The sequence below is a fragment of the Pteropus vampyrus genome, unplaced genomic scaffold, assembly GCF_000151845.1.
Source record: "Pteropus vampyrus isolate Shadow unplaced genomic scaffold, Pvam_2.0 Scaffold504, whole genome shotgun sequence".
In the NCBI taxonomy this organism is placed as follows: domain Eukaryota; kingdom Metazoa; phylum Chordata; class Mammalia; order Chiroptera; family Pteropodidae; genus Pteropus; species Pteropus vampyrus.
Window position 1 is genome coordinate 469,298 of NW_011889285.1, and position 15,771 is coordinate 485,068.

At 38.7% G+C, this 15,771-nt stretch overlaps 1 protein-coding gene and 1 pseudogene across 1 annotated transcript in view; both read left to right on the forward strand.

The window, feature by feature from the left end:
• LOC105307601 (tripartite motif-containing protein 34-like) overlaps window positions 1–10,101 on the forward strand; it is a 16,672-nt gene extending 6,571 nt beyond the window's left edge. Inside the window, exons 2-8 of the mRNA XM_011383152.1 lie at window positions 1–276; window positions 841–936; window positions 1,562–1,792; window positions 6,516–6,538; window positions 7,738–7,838; window positions 8,130–8,156; window positions 8,415–10,101. Coding sequence (XP_011381454.1) covers window positions 1–276; window positions 841–936; window positions 1,562–1,792; window positions 6,516–6,538; window positions 7,738–7,838; window positions 8,130–8,156; window positions 8,415–8,995 — 1,335 coding nt within the window. The 3' untranslated portion in view covers window positions 8,996–10,101. The remainder of the gene's footprint in view (window positions 277–840; window positions 937–1,561; window positions 1,793–6,515; window positions 6,539–7,737; window positions 7,839–8,129; window positions 8,157–8,414) is intronic.
• A 258-nt stretch (window positions 10,102–10,359) lies between these two features.
• Window positions 10,360–13,587, forward strand: LOC111732910 (annotated as a pseudogene).
• Window positions 13,588–15,771: the final 2,184 nt, after the last annotated feature.

A 15,771-nucleotide genomic window follows, 5' to 3' on the forward strand; every position in this document is an offset into this window, starting at 1 on the left:
GGGCAAGGAGAGAGCAGCTGCCCGGTGTGCCGAGTCAGTTACCAACCTGGAAACCTACGGCCTAATCGACATCTGGCCAACATAGCAGAGAGGCTCAGGGAGGTCAGGTTGAGCCCAGAGGAGGAGCGGAAGAGAGATCTCTGTGTGCATCATGGAGAGAAACTCCTGCTCTTCTGTAAGGAGGATGGGAAGTTTATTTGCTGGCTCTGCGAGCGGTCTCAGAAGCATCGTGGTCACCACACATTCCTGGTGGAGGAGGTTGCCCAGGAGTACCAGGTAAGAACCAAGATGGAGGAAAGACAGGGCAAGAAATGATACTTGATGGGAAATCTTTATTTTGCATTTGCCTGTGATTACCTTTACACTTAGTCCTGAGGCCTGTGATTACTTTTCTACCTCGCCTTCCAAGGCCTGAGGACCCTGTCTGTGCATTCCACTCAGTTATAAAAGGAGAAGCCTGGGCTGTTAACCAGAAGAAGATGTTTTCGTACTTTGTGCTAATGTGGATGTGTGGTACCCACGCATGCTGTCATTTACCTCTTGATCAAGAGCATTAATTAGGGAACTGGGTAGATAGTGACCTACTATATTGCTTTGCTACAGGGTCAGGTTTCTTCTTCTACAACAAAAAGAATCCATCTTCTCTTGATTTGGGAATGGTGCCTTTTAACAGCTAGTCTGAAAGAACACATTTGCCACTTTAGATTAGTCTTCCAATTATTGTTCTTACAGTTTCTGTAAACTCTGTCTTCAGAGATCAGCCTGATTATTTCTTCATTACCCTCTATTCTGATGCTGAAAAACCCAGAGCTAGATTTTAGTGTGATTCCTCTTTTGCAGGAGACTCTCCAAGCAGCTCTGGAGAAGCTAAGGAAGGAGCAGCAGGAAGCTGAGAAGTTAGAAGCTGACATCAGAGAACAGAGAACTTCCTGGAAGGTAGGAGGAGGCATATCCCAAGGAAAATTGACAGAAATCAGTTCAGGATGCTGGTTATTCCTCACAAGCAGCTCCTTTTCTCTTTCAGTCGATGGGTTCTTGATAGTCGGTGGGTGCAAATGCCATATAATTGGTCGTCTTCTTATCCTTTCTCTGATATGAGTGGGGACTGTATTATAAACGTGCCACAAATGAACATGGACATTTGGAGGGATGTATGGTGAGGATGGCTAGCGAATTCTGTGCAACATTCCTGCCCAAATTTGAAGCTTCTAACTCTTCCAGGGGAAGGCAATTGGAATGGCACATGGTTCTGTCCTCGGTGTTTAGCCAGAGACAGAGGGTCGGGGTGGGGAGCAGGACTGTCCCGGGCAACTGTGTGAAAGCTGAGCCACACCCAGGTGTCCCACCTTGGCTCAAGGTTGGCCTTAATGATGCACAGTTGAGGCTATTCTTTTGCAATGTGATGGAAAGAAAATAATAGGAAAAGTCAGCTTCCCCAAGAATCGCTTCCCTGCTTCCTTCTCCCTTCCCTGTAAGAATTTCCACATCAAATACTTCTTTTTCTGACTCCTTGTCTCTGCCTGATTGCCTGAGTCCCTTTCTCTCTTTCTCATTCCTTAAGAATCAAATACAAAATGAAAGACACAGTGTCCATGATGGTTTTAAACAACTGAGAGGTATCCTGGACAGTGAGGAGCAGAGGGAGCTGCAAAAGCTGAAGAAGGAGGAGGGAGAGGCTCTACATTACCTGGCAGAGGCTGAGAATGAGCTGGTCCAGCAGAACCAGTTGGTGAGAGTTCTCATCTCAGATCTGGAACGACGGTTAAAGGGGTCAACAATGGAGATGCTGCAGGTAAGACTTGGGACAAAGCCCCAGCATCTGAGATTTGAGGAAAATGAAAGTCTTCTTTCTCTGCTGTGTTACTGTGCTCTTTCTAGAGTGGTGACACTAAGGTTTCTTTGGCCTTGTAGTACCCCTTCCCTACATCTAACTCCGAGGTTTTAGGAATAATTGAATGCATGAACAAAAAGGGAAATCTCATTTTTATTCATTCTTCAAGTGCAGTGCAAAAATTTGACCATGGTAAGAAGGTCCATTGTGTCCAGTGATATTCTATAGGCCTCCGTTATCTGTGACCTAATGTTAAGCATTAATAGGTACCTCTTCATGATCCTCATGTAAAATTAGTTGAAATTTTACTTAAAATTTAAAAATATTTTTCAGTTACAGTTGACTTTCAATATTATATAGTGGTTAGACATTTATATAATTTACAAAGTGATTCCCCTGATAAGTTTTGCACCTTCCTGATACCATACGTAGCTATTACCATATTATTGACTATATTTCCTGAGCTGTAATTTAGATCCCCGTGACTATTTTATAACTGGCAGTTTGTACCTCTTAATCCCTTCACCTATTTCACACAGCCTCCAAACTCCTCCTCCCATCTGACAATCATCAGATTGTTCTCTGTCTCTGAGTTTGTTTCTACTTTATTTGTTTGTTTATTTTGTTTTTAGATTTCACACGTAAGTGAAATAATATGGTATTTGTCTTGCTCTGTCTTACTTATTTCTTAACATAATACTTTCTAGGTCCATCCATGTTGTCGTAAACTGGTATAATTTTATTTTTTATGGCTGAGGAATATTTCATTGTATGTATGTCCTACTTCTTTATCCATTCATCTTGTGATTGGAGCATTTAATTTATTTACATTTAAAGTTGTTATTGATTGGTAGGTGGTTACTTAATTACTGCTATTTTATTCATTGTTTTCTGATTGTTTTTGTAGTTCTCTGTTCCTTATTCTCTTGCTTTCTTCCCTTGTATGTTGATGACTCTCTGTTGTGTTGTATTTGGATTCCTCTTTCTTTATTTCTTGGAGTTTTTTCATTGGTGGTTACCATGTGCTTCATATATACCAAGCTATGTTTACAACAGTCTATTTTAAGTTGATTGCTTAAGTAAAACACATTCTAAAATCACGATCGCTTTTACTCACCCCCTCCACATTTATATTTTTGTCATTATTTTTTACTTCTTTTGTGTGTGCATGTATATGGTTGTGTGTGTCTCCGTAACTTACTGTTGTAATTACACATGATCTTGCTACTTTTGCCTCTTAGCTTTGTACTAGCTTTAGTGTTGGTTTATCCAGTTCTTTTATTATGTGTTAGCCTTTGTCAGTGAGAATTTTTTTTGTGTGATATTTTGTTATTTATACTTTTGATTAGTTTTTCTTCTTCTTAGAGAATTCTCTTTAAAGTTTCTTGTAGTATTGGTTTGGTGGTGAGAGACACGTTTAGCTCTTTTGGGACACCTTTAGCTTATTTGAGAGGCTCTTTATGTCTCCTTCAGTTTTAAATGATAGGCTTGCTAGGTAGAGTTATCATGGTTGTAGGTTCTTGCTTTCCATCACTTTGAATATTTCATGCCAATCCCTCTGGCCTGCAAATTTTCTGTTGAGAAATTAACTGACCGTCTTATGGGAGCTCCCTTGTAGGTAACTAATTGCTTTTCTTTTGCTACTTTTAAGAGTTTCTTTTTGTCTTTGGCCTTTTAATTATGAAGTATCTTGGTGTGGGCCTCTATGGGTTCATCTTGTTTGTACTCTCTGCACTTCTTGAACTTGTATGTCTATTTTCTTCGGCAGGTTAGGGAAATTTTCAGTCATTATTTTTTCAAATAGATTTTCAGTCTTTTGCACTCTATCATCCTCTGGTACCCCAATGATGCGAATGTTATGCTTGATGTTGCCCAAGACATCCCTTAAACTATTGCTTTTCTGATTGGGTGTTTTCTGTTCCCTTATCTTCTAAATTGCTACTTTGATCATCTGCTTCTTCTTATCTACTGTTGATTCTTTCTGTGGTATCTATCATTTCAGGTACTGTATTCTTTATTTCTTACTGGTTCTTTTTTATATTTTCAATCTCCATTTTTATGTTTTCTCTCTTTGTTAAAGTTCTCACAGAGTTCATCTACTCTTCCCCTAAGTTCAATGAGCATCTTTATGACCAGTATTTTATACTCTGCAACTATCTGGAGTTCAAACTATTAAGAAAAGTAGTTATTTATCTGGTGTTTTGTTTTGTTCTTTTATTTGGGACTTTTTTTTCCTCCTTATTTTGGAGAAACAGACATGTCTATTTCTATGTATTAGGTAGATCTTCCATATCTCCCAGTCTTAGCAGAGTGGCCTTATATAGTAGATGTTCTATGGGGCCCAGTGGTACACTTTCTGGTTTCCTGAGCCCGGTGCTCCAGGAGTGTTCCTAGTGTGGGTTGTGTGTGCCTCTCCTATTGTAGTTGAGCTTTGATTGCTGTTGGCACATCAGTGGGTGGAATTGACCCTCAGGCTAACTGGCTGTGAGGAGTGGCCATGACTGCAGTGAACAAGTTGTTGTGCAGGTATTGACTCCATAGAGCAGAATTCACTTTAGCGTTGATGTGGTGCCTATTTAGTTCACCCTTTGGGTATGTCATTGTGGCACTACTTGAATGGTGCTCTGATGTTGTCTGAAACTGGCTACTGGATGTATTGGTTCTGGGACCTCTTAGAGGGGCTTTGGTGCAGGCCAGGGTCAGCCACTGCTTGTGTCCTATCCAGGGCCACCTGGTAGGAGCTACAAATTGATCTGTGGTTGACTGCTGCCTATACTGAGCTTAAAAATGCCTGGGAGAGGCTATGTTGCAAACTGTGGCCAGTTGCCACCACTGCCAGACTTGGGGCACCACTTACAATAGATACAGAGCATACTGAAGTCAGCCAGGGCTCACAAAAGGAACAGTGGAGCCTGCTGGCACTTTAGTCTCGGGGAGAGCTGCCCCTCCAACCCTCAACCTGAAGCCAGACAATTCAGTTCCTCCCCATATGTCCCCGGCATTTTTGCAAGCTTCTCCGGAGCTTAGAGTAAGTGTCTGTGAGTAAGTGATTCTGTGCTAGGGCCCTTTAAGAGTATGCCTGTATCCGCAGCAGCCCTCCATCTCACCGAATCTGAGTCCCTCCTGATTTTCACAGCCAGCTGCTGTAGGAATTTTTTTTCTCAGCACTGGTGGTCCAGGATGGGGTGCCTAGTGTGGGGCTCGGAGCCCTTGCTCCTCAGCAAGTACCTCCTCCTGACTCTTAACCACCACACTTGGGTATAGGACCAGATTATTTCACATTTCCACTCCTCCTATCAGTCTCATCGTGGCTTCACCTTTATAGTTTTAGTCATAAGAGTTCTGTTCAGCTAATGTTCAGGTGGTTCTCAGTGTGCTTGTTCTATAATTTAGTTTTAATTTTGATGTAGTCATAGAAGGAGACAAGCACAGTATTTAACTTCTCTGCCATCTGGACCAGAAATCTATCATTTTACTTTTGTTGTATCTGTGTCTTTGAATCAAAAATATGGTTTTTTGTGAATGGCAATAATTGATTCTTGCTTTTTATCTAGTCCAACAATCTCTGCCTTATACTTGGTAGATTAAGACAATAACATTTAATGCAATTATTGATGTAGCTCTATTTAATTTGTTATTGGTTATTTGCTTCTCTAGGTCACCTGAAATTTTCATTGTTCTCTTTCATTGTTCACTAGCTTTTTTTGAGTTAAACAGTGTCGCTAGTATAAAATTTTCAATTTTTCTATTCTCTTACTGTATTTTTTAAGATTATTTGTGATAGTTTTCCTTCTGATAACAATACACATCTTATCCTATCATGGTCTACTTCAGAATAACAGTAACTTGATTCCAGTGAAATTTGGAAACTTGCCTCCAGCCTTGCTTTATATTCTAGCAACAACACAGTGATGTGTTTAATATGGGTGCCTGATTCAATGCAGGCCAAAAAAAATTTTTGATATAACTGAGAAAAGAAATTCTCTTTTCTTCTGGAGTTTATACGAAGAGATTCAGTACAGAGAGAATAAAAGAATTTAGAGAAGGACGTAGAGAAAATCTTAATGACAATCTTTGATCTTCAAAATTAAGCTTCGATGAAAGTTTCAACTGTTCCCCAAATGCCTTTTCTGTACTTAATCTAGTTTAAATTGTTTTTTGTCACATACAATAAAAAAGCCCTACAAAGAGTAAAACAATATTTTTTGTGTTTGTAGACCCAGTCGTTGGCCTAGTTTTTAGTGTCCCCTTTACCTCAGACTTACTTCCCTCACGACACTAACTCATCTTTGATTCTCCAAATATTCACATAATGCTTGACAAGTAATAGTACATCACTTTATATTCACATTGAAGAAAAGAACAAACTAACTAATCATTTCATGAAGAATGTTATGAACTTGAGGAAAATATTATGGGCCTCCTGCTTTTGTCATGAATATGTCCTATCTATAGGTACTAGAAGCCTCAGGCTTCCACAGGGGTCAAAGTTGTTTCTATCTTTTAGGAAACCCAACAACCTCATGTGAGTCTTCTGGAATGATTGGTCTGGGTCTTTACTTTTTGTCTCTCACATTGGAACAACTCTATTCTCTATCCCACCAAGGTTGGTGGGATGAATAAAGCTCTGTAAGTGCGGAGGGCCTATTTCTTCTTGACTCATGTTTTTTTCTTTTTTCCCTAGGATGTGAATGGCATCATGGAAAGGTAAGTTTGGGTGACCAGAGATGGTCCTTCTCTGCTGTGAAAAGAGATTTAAAGCCATTACAGTTGTCTGGTGGTTAATTAGAGTAAGATATCTCACAGGGCAGGAAATTTGTGGATAATACCTTAAATTTCTGTTCACAAATCATGATTTGAGTGTTCTATAACTATTACAAATGAACCAGATTCTATAGTAGGGAACTTGGTTAGGCAGAAATTGCAGAGCTTGGGTCTGTAGCAGTTATGAATAAAGTGTTGCAGTATCTGACCCATGTACCTTCATAAATTTTATTTACCCAGCAATCCTGTATCTCTCTCTGGTATTTCATAGCTGCTTTATGTGTCATGTGTAGCTTGTGTCTTCTTTACCTGCCAAGAATCCAGAATTGCATACTACTCCTTTATATTTAAAATTGTGCCCTGAGAATAGAAGACACCAGGTCCTGCTATATATTTCTCTTTATTTGCCCCCAAACGGTCTTGAATCACAAGTAATATTTTGCCCCTGGTGCAAATAATTGATCCATCTTGATCACATACTTTGAAGCCAGAATGGAAGAGCAACATCTTTGTGTCTAAATATTCACTCTTACTTAGCCGAATCAAGCTCTTCAAACACATGAAATTCAAACCACTATTAGTACGGTTTTGAAATGTCTTCTTATCCAAGTGTTAAAATCTCAGATGTTATTCTGAGGGCCTCCCTACTGGAGAGCAGATTTAAAAGGTCTTGGTCCTCTTTAGACAGTATACCTACACTTGTTATGTCTCAAACAACCATGAACCAGGTCCTGCAACCTCAATTTCATGTCTTATCCTTATGAACCCACATCCACACAGTGACTTTTCCCCATATTAATTTGTTTTGAGGAACCAAAGTTTTGCATTTAAAAATTTTTATTTCCTATAATTTCATATGATTTATATCAGGTAGAAAGGAAGAGGTTAGTTATTTCATTTTGGAAGGAATAACATGTGCTTCTGAGAGTTCAAGGCCTTCCCCAGGTCATGCAGGGGGTGACTTGGAAGATAAACCTGAGCATATTTCTTTTGGCTCCAAGGTCAGGGATCATTTTCTCATTTCTCAGTGTCTCCAAGAAAGAGAGTTCAAGTGCTTCGGTGAGGTGAATAGACAGGAAGTCAGTGCTTTTAAATGGACAAAGTGTCAGGAGTGTGTGTGTGTCAATTTGTGTCATCCCTAGGAGTAAGACCTTCACACTGAAGAAGCCAAAAACTATTCCCAAGAAACAAAGAAGAATGTTCCAAGTTCCTGATTTGAGAGGGATGCTGCAAATGTTTAATGGTGAGGAATGCTAGAGCAAGAGGATGGCTATGGGATTCTTGTGATGGTGGGGGTTAAATGGAGAGGAGGCATAGTTTCTAGGTGTGGATAGAGGAGACAAAGGAAGATGGATATAATGTGCTAATATCATGGTTGTATTTAATAGAGAGTAGCAAGGTTTCTGGTTCACCTCTCATTCCTCCATCTACTACCTAACACAGTCACCAATCCTTCCCCTGATCTGGAGAAGAAATAGATTTTAGTACTGACTCCTCTGCTTATATTTAATAATATGGATTTTTATCATTTCAGAGCTGACAGATGTGCGGCGCTACTGGGGTAAGGAGTAATCATTATAAAGCCACCCTGTTCTTATCTTTCTGAATTTTGCATTTTATACTAGTTCTCATATCTTAAAACCCATGTTTTCCTTCCCAGCACACACATACATATTATGTTTCTGCAGTGTTATACCTATCCCCAAGAACAGAACTAAGTTCTTCCCATTCTCCACTCATTTTATTCTGAAGATAACTCCACAGTGTCACAAATAAAGCTACATCATATCCCTTACCCAACCCTGTGATTTTTCTACAGTTCACGTGATCCTGGATATTCCTGAGAATAATCCAGATATTGCTATTTCTGCTGATCGGAGACAAGTGTTAGTTTGTAAAAAAAAAGATCCATACTGGAATGACAATTGTAATGACTATAGTGTCCTGGGATCACCTATTATCACATCAGGAAAACATTACTGGGAGGTAGATGTATCAATGAAAAGTGACTGGATCCTGGGAGTATATGGTAAAAAATCTGCTCTCTCCAAACTTATGGGTTTTATTAGACAAAGTAAGAGTTATCAGCATGATTTCTCGAGATATCAACCTAAATATGGTTACTGGGTTATAGGGTTACAGAATCAGTTGGAATATAATGCTTTTGAGGACTCTTCCTCCCCCAATCCCTTGATAATAACCCTTTCCCTGAGTATTCCTCCCTGTCGTGTTGGGGTTTTCATAGACCATAATGCTGGCACTGTCTCATTTTTCAATGTCACAAACCATGGGTTTCTCATTTACAAATTCTCTTCGTGTTCCTTTTCCCAGGAAATTTTTCCATATTTCAATCCAATGAAATGTGCTGCCCCCATGACACTGTGTTCTCCAAACTCTTAACCTCTTACACCCTCACCCACTTCTGTGTGTGCCTCTGACCTTGGGTGCATCTAATACACTAGGTTATCTGCACCATTCTAACCATATTCTCTTTGCTGCCCTCCTTTATTTCATTTGAATGTCCTTCATTTATCAACAAGGTATACAATTTGCCTTTGTCATATTTTTCCTAATATCCTGTTTGCATTAGTAGAGAATCTTAATTCATCCTTTTTCGCACTCCCAGGGAAAGTGACTAATGCTTTAAAATGAAAGACCAGTATTAAAGAATCATCTCTCCCCAATTTTTACAATCTCATGTCCTCTGTCACTGACTGAAAGGATGAAGGAAAGCTTTTCAACTAGTTTTGTATATTATTGAAGACCTTGTATAGGAATCATTCACTACAAAATTTGTCGTCAGGGAAGTGTCTGTTTACCCATGATGATCCTTATTCATCAAGGAGTGAAGGAGAAAATTTCATAAAAAATAGTATGTACTAAGTGGAAGCTTTGTGTCCACAGTGTCTGAGTTCAAGTCTTGTCTCTCCAAATATCTACAGTGTAACCCTGAATAACACTCGAATGCTGACTTTATTTTCTTAAAATAATCCTGGTATAAAAACTGCAGTCTTGTGAGGATCATGGTGAGAAGATAAATGTCATTAAGTATGAAACATCTAAGTGTCACAACTTAATAATAAATATTTGCTCTACTAGTTACCAAAAATAGAAGCTCTGTCAGTGTCTCGCGAAAGAGGTTTTTCTGTTCTCGGGAGCACTAGGGTCAATTTACTGAAGTGTCGTTTTTCAAATATCAGGTACCGCGTGCTGCTAGTCAAGGCTACTGCAGCTCTGCCAGTGATAGATGAGTGTGTGCATGAATTTTATTGTAATTCTGGTGTTGCTACATATTGGCCTTAATCAAGTAAATGCAAGTCTACGCAATTCAGTTTCTCATTTGTTTAAAAAACTGAAATTTGCCAGATGTAGTAGTATGAAAATTACACAACAGAATGTTTTTAATAATTTCTGTGATTTCTTGCACATAAGCAGTAATCTAATATGCTGTCTATTTATTTTTTGGTTCTTTCTCACTGTGACTACAATAAATGATTTTAAGAATACATATTTGTTTACTTTCAACATTATTACTCTTGCTTTGTTTTAAGAAATATAATAACTGATGAAAGAATTAGTTTTCTTTACATTTTAGTTAATTGTAAAATAAATTTTTCTGTACACGTGCCTAGTTTGTTTGTTTGTTTGTTTGTTTGTTTTTCATTTTACTGCAGTAATTCTATTTTCTTGAAATGGAATTTAAATATTATCTCTGTTTGCCCAGCATTAAAAGGTTATTATTCACCAGGATGTAGTAAGAGTCAGAAGCACAACTGTGGGATTTCTTAACAATGGTGTAGGTAAGTGTTTTGTTGCCCAGGTCAGCCTTACCTTTGCAGTGAGCCAAGAGTTCCCAGGAACAAAGAGAAAAAGTCTCATCTTCCCATGAGATAGGAGGGGCATTATTTCTGCAATGCATGCTCATTCAGGGCTTGGTGGGAATCCCCAGTCTTTTTGCATTTTTATTCCTAATTCTCCAATCAAGTTCAGAGCTAGGGATAAAAAGTGTGCTGTTCGGTTAATTATTATCTGCTTTCGACTCTCCTTGCTTCCAAGAGTTCCCAACTGCCCCATCTTTGGATGAATTTTCATAAGACAACGGATTCCAAGGTCAATATTTCTAGTGTCTCTCTTTGTGTGTATGCACACAGTTATACCTTAGCACTCATCCATGGAAATCGGTGGAAATCATTCTCTAAATCTTCCCTTTGACCTCTGCCTTCTTGTCCCCACTGCTATGATGACTGACACTTTGAATCTTTAAAAATAATCTGTACTGTTGAATTATTGACATGTCTCTCCAGGGACATTCATGTCTCTTCTGTTACTGGAATGCCAGCGTTCCAAGTCAGGATGCAGTGCCTAGTTACTAGAAAAAGACTTGAATGTACAATATTGTTCAGGTCCTTGATACCACTGTCAAGAATACTTCAGTTCTGCTTACACACACACACACACACACACACACACACACACACACACACAGATACACTCACAGACATATTTTTGTTTTCAGTTATTTTCTCCTTGTTTGCCTCACTCCAGTGAGAAGATCTCAGTGATGAAAAAATGTTTGTTCTCCTCCATTGAGAGAGAAGGGAGTTTTTCTTGTAGTGGGTGTTCAGGGGCTTGGTGGGATCCCATGTCCACTCCTCTAAAAATACAAACAGATCATTGCTCTTGAGAAAACTTTTTAAGTGGATTTACTGGTTTTTAGGGTCGTATTTTATGTCATGAGATAAAACCAGATGTTCCAAATGTTTGTTCCATTTTTCCTACTCACTGTTTAGAAAGAAGAGGATTATTCTGAGTATGGCGGTTAATGCAGAGATACACAGTAGAGTGATTTTGGTATATTCTATTTTTAATCTATAAATCTTGTTGACAATTGGAGTGGAGTAAAGGGCTCAGTGAGTGTGAGTGTGTTTATAAGAAGTTCACAGGGACGGGCTAGGATTTGTTCCTTCCACAATCCGATATTCATTCTTTTACTCTTGCCTCCCTTCGATTCTGTAATCTGAACCTACATTCTGGGCCCCAGAGAACTAAATGGGTTCTCTCCAGACTCTGTGAGAGATGTTTGCATGAGGTGCAGTGCTTTTGGCGACAGAGGGCATAAAAGCTGGCTCTTCCAAAAATGAAATGCAGTATATAATATACATTTCTGAGCATGTTTAGCTAGGACAGCTCTGGGCTGTAAAGCCTTGAACCAATCTATAATTTGAAAATTGCAGCTACAAATAGGATCTGATGTTTTGAGCTTGTCTGGAAAGATAGTAAAAAATTCATCTAGGCATTTTCCTTGATAAGATGGCAGACCGCTTTGAACAGTTTTTGGATTTGCATTTAGTCTTGCCGTTGCTTGTGTTTCTGTCCACGAAGGAGAAGGACTTATTACAAGAGAAATTGGATCTTCTTAGATTCCCACATCGTAGACTTTGCTATGGTTATATACCAAAACCTTTGTTCTGATACTATTTCTTATGCTTTGAGAGAAAAAAGAGCCACAGTTGTTGAACAGCTGAAACAGCTTCAGGCAGAAATAGAACCAATTGTGTAGATGTTTGAAGATCCAGAAACTACAAAGCGAATGTAGTCAACTAGGGATGTTCAGATGCTGTTTGACTACCTGGCAGACAAGCATGGTTTTAGGCAAGAATACTTAGATACACTCTACAGCTATGCAAAATTCTAATATGAACGTGGAAATTACTTTGGAGCAGCAGAATATCTGCTTCTTTAGAGTGTTGTTTTCAGCAATGGAGAGAAATGCTTTGAGTTCACTCTGGGGAAAATTGGCCTCTGATATTTTAATGCAGAATTGAGATGTAGCCATGGAAGACCTTATAAGTTAATATGGTCTTTTCAGCAGCAAACATGACTCATTCACTGGTCTGTTTTTCTCATTGACCCCAAAGGATGTGAATACTGATATGTTAACCTTGACTTTGATGGGGCTCAGAAAAAGCTGAAGGATGTGCATCTGTGATTGTGAATGACTTTTTCTTGTGGCTTTTCTTGAGGATTTCATTGAAAGTGCCTATCTCTTCATATCTGAGACTTTGTCACATCCACCAGTGTATTAGTATTAACATGTTGGCAGATAAACTGAACATGACTCCATTAGAAGCTGAAAGGTGGATTGTAAATTTGGTTAAAAATGCACAACTGGATGCCAAGATTGATTCTAAATTAGATCATATGGTTATGATAACAAGGCAGTCTCACCCTATCAGCAAATGATTAAAAATACCAAAAGCCTTTCATTTAAAAGCCAGATGTTGGCCATGAAGATTGAGAAGAAACTTAATCAGAATTGTAGGTCAGAGGCTCCTTAACTGGGCAACTCAATACTCTAGTTTTTGCTAAAGAACTGTAAAGAAAAGATGGAAAAAAAAAAAAGCTATAAAGAAAGACGAAATAATAAAACCATTAAAGGGTGACATACATTTTTAAGACATTGAGTATAAATTTTGGAGTATTTGAATAAAATTGGCTGTGTTTCATTATCCTGTGGCAGGGAAAAATAATCTGGAAATGTAAGAAGGCATCGGAAGCCCAAGAGTGGATTGGAGGGCAAGGGGAGTAGTGCTGGTGGTGTCTTGGGACCCTCTTCTGAGACATTGGATTTAAGGTGGAGAGAAACTGAGGATATCAGAGCTCCTCAGGTTACCAGAAAGTGTTGCCCAGTAGGAAACTCGAATGAACCACACTCCTCCCATCACCCAAAGTCCATCACCAGAGCTCACCACATTGCTATGGTCCACATTCCAGGATATTATATTACAAAAACCCAAGGAATAATACGTTCTCCTCAGGGCTCTGTGTTCTTTAGTCCCTACTTCTACTGTTAAAGAGGAACCTAATGAAAGATCTCCCACTTTGGACTTATGATTATTTTTACTGTTTCTGATCTGAAAAAAAAAAAGCACACACAGGGCACAGGAAGTAATGCAGTTAAAGTGTGGTGGTACAGATAACAGGCACTGAAGCAAATATCTGAGGATATCTTAGTAACAAAACAAAATACATGAAAATTTCTTGGTTAAAATTTGTCAAAGGAGTTGTAAATGCTAAAACTAGAATTTTATTATGACCACAGCAATTATGTTGATTGCAACAACACCAATTGAACAGAATTATGATTGTCATCATCAGTATGTCCAATGTAATGAACATTACATCTATAGCTATATAACTGCATGATTTCCTATTTAAATATCTCTTCCTATCCACAGTACTTTGTAACAGATCTGAGACAAAAAGGAACAATATAGAAAAAGTCACTTCTTGCTTTCATAAAACTATTGTTGGGTACAGGGCTGGATAAAGAAGGATGCTTAATGATAGTGTTATATGACAACAAAGATGATAGTTGGAAAACATGCCAGCTCTCAGAGTGCAATTTGTGCAAAATTTGCATGATTCTCATTGCACTTGAAGAGCTTCATTAGTTTATTCGTCATCAGAACTCACTTCATACCCAAAAAACTTAAACTGTCAATATGGCTCAGCAATTATGCCTATATAATTTTCAGTCCCTGCCTCATAAATAGAAATGAATCAAAAAGAGTTTAAGCCAAACTCCTGTGGGTTACAAACAATACCAAAATGTCTGTGCTTTAATTTGAAAAACATGGACTTCTCAATCGCCCTATATGCCTCATATCAGTCCATGTGTGAAGACCGCAGAGCTCTGCGGTCTTGTCTGTCAGGGACTCTTGTTTTGGAGCTCTCACCACCCTGTAGCTGCGATTTCAGACCCATGTAGTCAGAAGAAAAACAAGAGAGATAACAGGAAATCGAAAATGTTTCAGTTCTGCTTTTGATTGATGGTGTACAAAGGTCCAGACGTTTTCCGAAGGAGGAGGGGAAAAGCAGACAATGATGGAGGTGTGAATGTTATTCAGAGAAAAACCAGGCTACACTTGAATGACACCATCTATTAACCTCCGTGTTCTTCCTGCCTCTTGCTTGCTGATAATAGGGCACTGAAACAGCTGTACATTATCTCTGGCAGCCTTCCCCTTCTAGACTGCCTAGATAAGGAACAAAAACTGATAATTACCTGGTGAAACTGTAAGATTCAATTCAATGACGTGGAAAAATTTTCTCAATAGGCTCACTTTGAAAAATCTTTTTTAAAAAATTTACCATTCACAATAATAACTACCAATACTCGAAGTATCAGTTCAAATTCACAGATCTTTATCACTGATTATCTTCCCCATCACAGTCTGCATTACAAAGGGCAAGTACCCATACTTTTTGGATAATTATGTTATCTCTAGTAACTTGCTGAGGACCTGAATATAGGATAAGCTTAATTAAGGATTATAGAATTGAACCGAAATTCTGAGTTTTCAGGAAAGCTGTAGATTGTATCATTGAAATTCACATTGTTCTTATTCAAATATTCTTGCTGGAAGAAACTGAGTTAGGAATAAAAACACAGTGATTGAGTGTGGGCTGGTGCCCACCCCAAAATATACTGAAGAATTCCCCTCCCTCCGTGTCCTACCCAGTGGCCTCCCTTTGTTATTGTTACTACGTTTTGGTTCTGCTTTCTTTGTTTCATTTCTGCCCCTAAAAATTTGGGTTTCGTTTCTCACTCATTTCCTGTGGCAGAACTCCTCTTTGGAGAGCTGGTCTCTGGCTTGGTAAGTGAATCTCGAGCAGACCCAAGTCTTATTTTTTCCACAGAGTCCAGATTCCTATACTTCGCCTGAAGGTGTGTGAAGGTGTGTGGGGCAATTTCCAAGGGCAAAGGGTAAGAAGCTTTGGGAGAATAGACTGAATGTGTCTAGGTGAGGTTAATTTGTGGTTATGAAACTGCTCCGAAGTAACAAAAAGAGCCAGCTTCTAGGCGTAGCTGAAGAGGTGGTGGAAGAGGTGGGATTGAGTCTGGGGAAGAGTGACCTTTAAAAAAGGAAGATTTTAAAAAGCAAAGTGTTGTTTGTTTCTTGGAGGGACCATTCTTTCTCCAGGCTGAGTTACCTCGTTGTCTTCCTATTCTGTATTGTTTTGTTTGTTTGTTTTTCTTTTTCAAAATATATATTTTTTACTTTTTAATTTCAATTGACATACAATATAACATTAGTTTTGAGAGAGGATAAGAAGCATCTGAAAAAAATGCAAAGGAAAAGGCTTGCAGAAATGAACAACTCAGCCAGTTA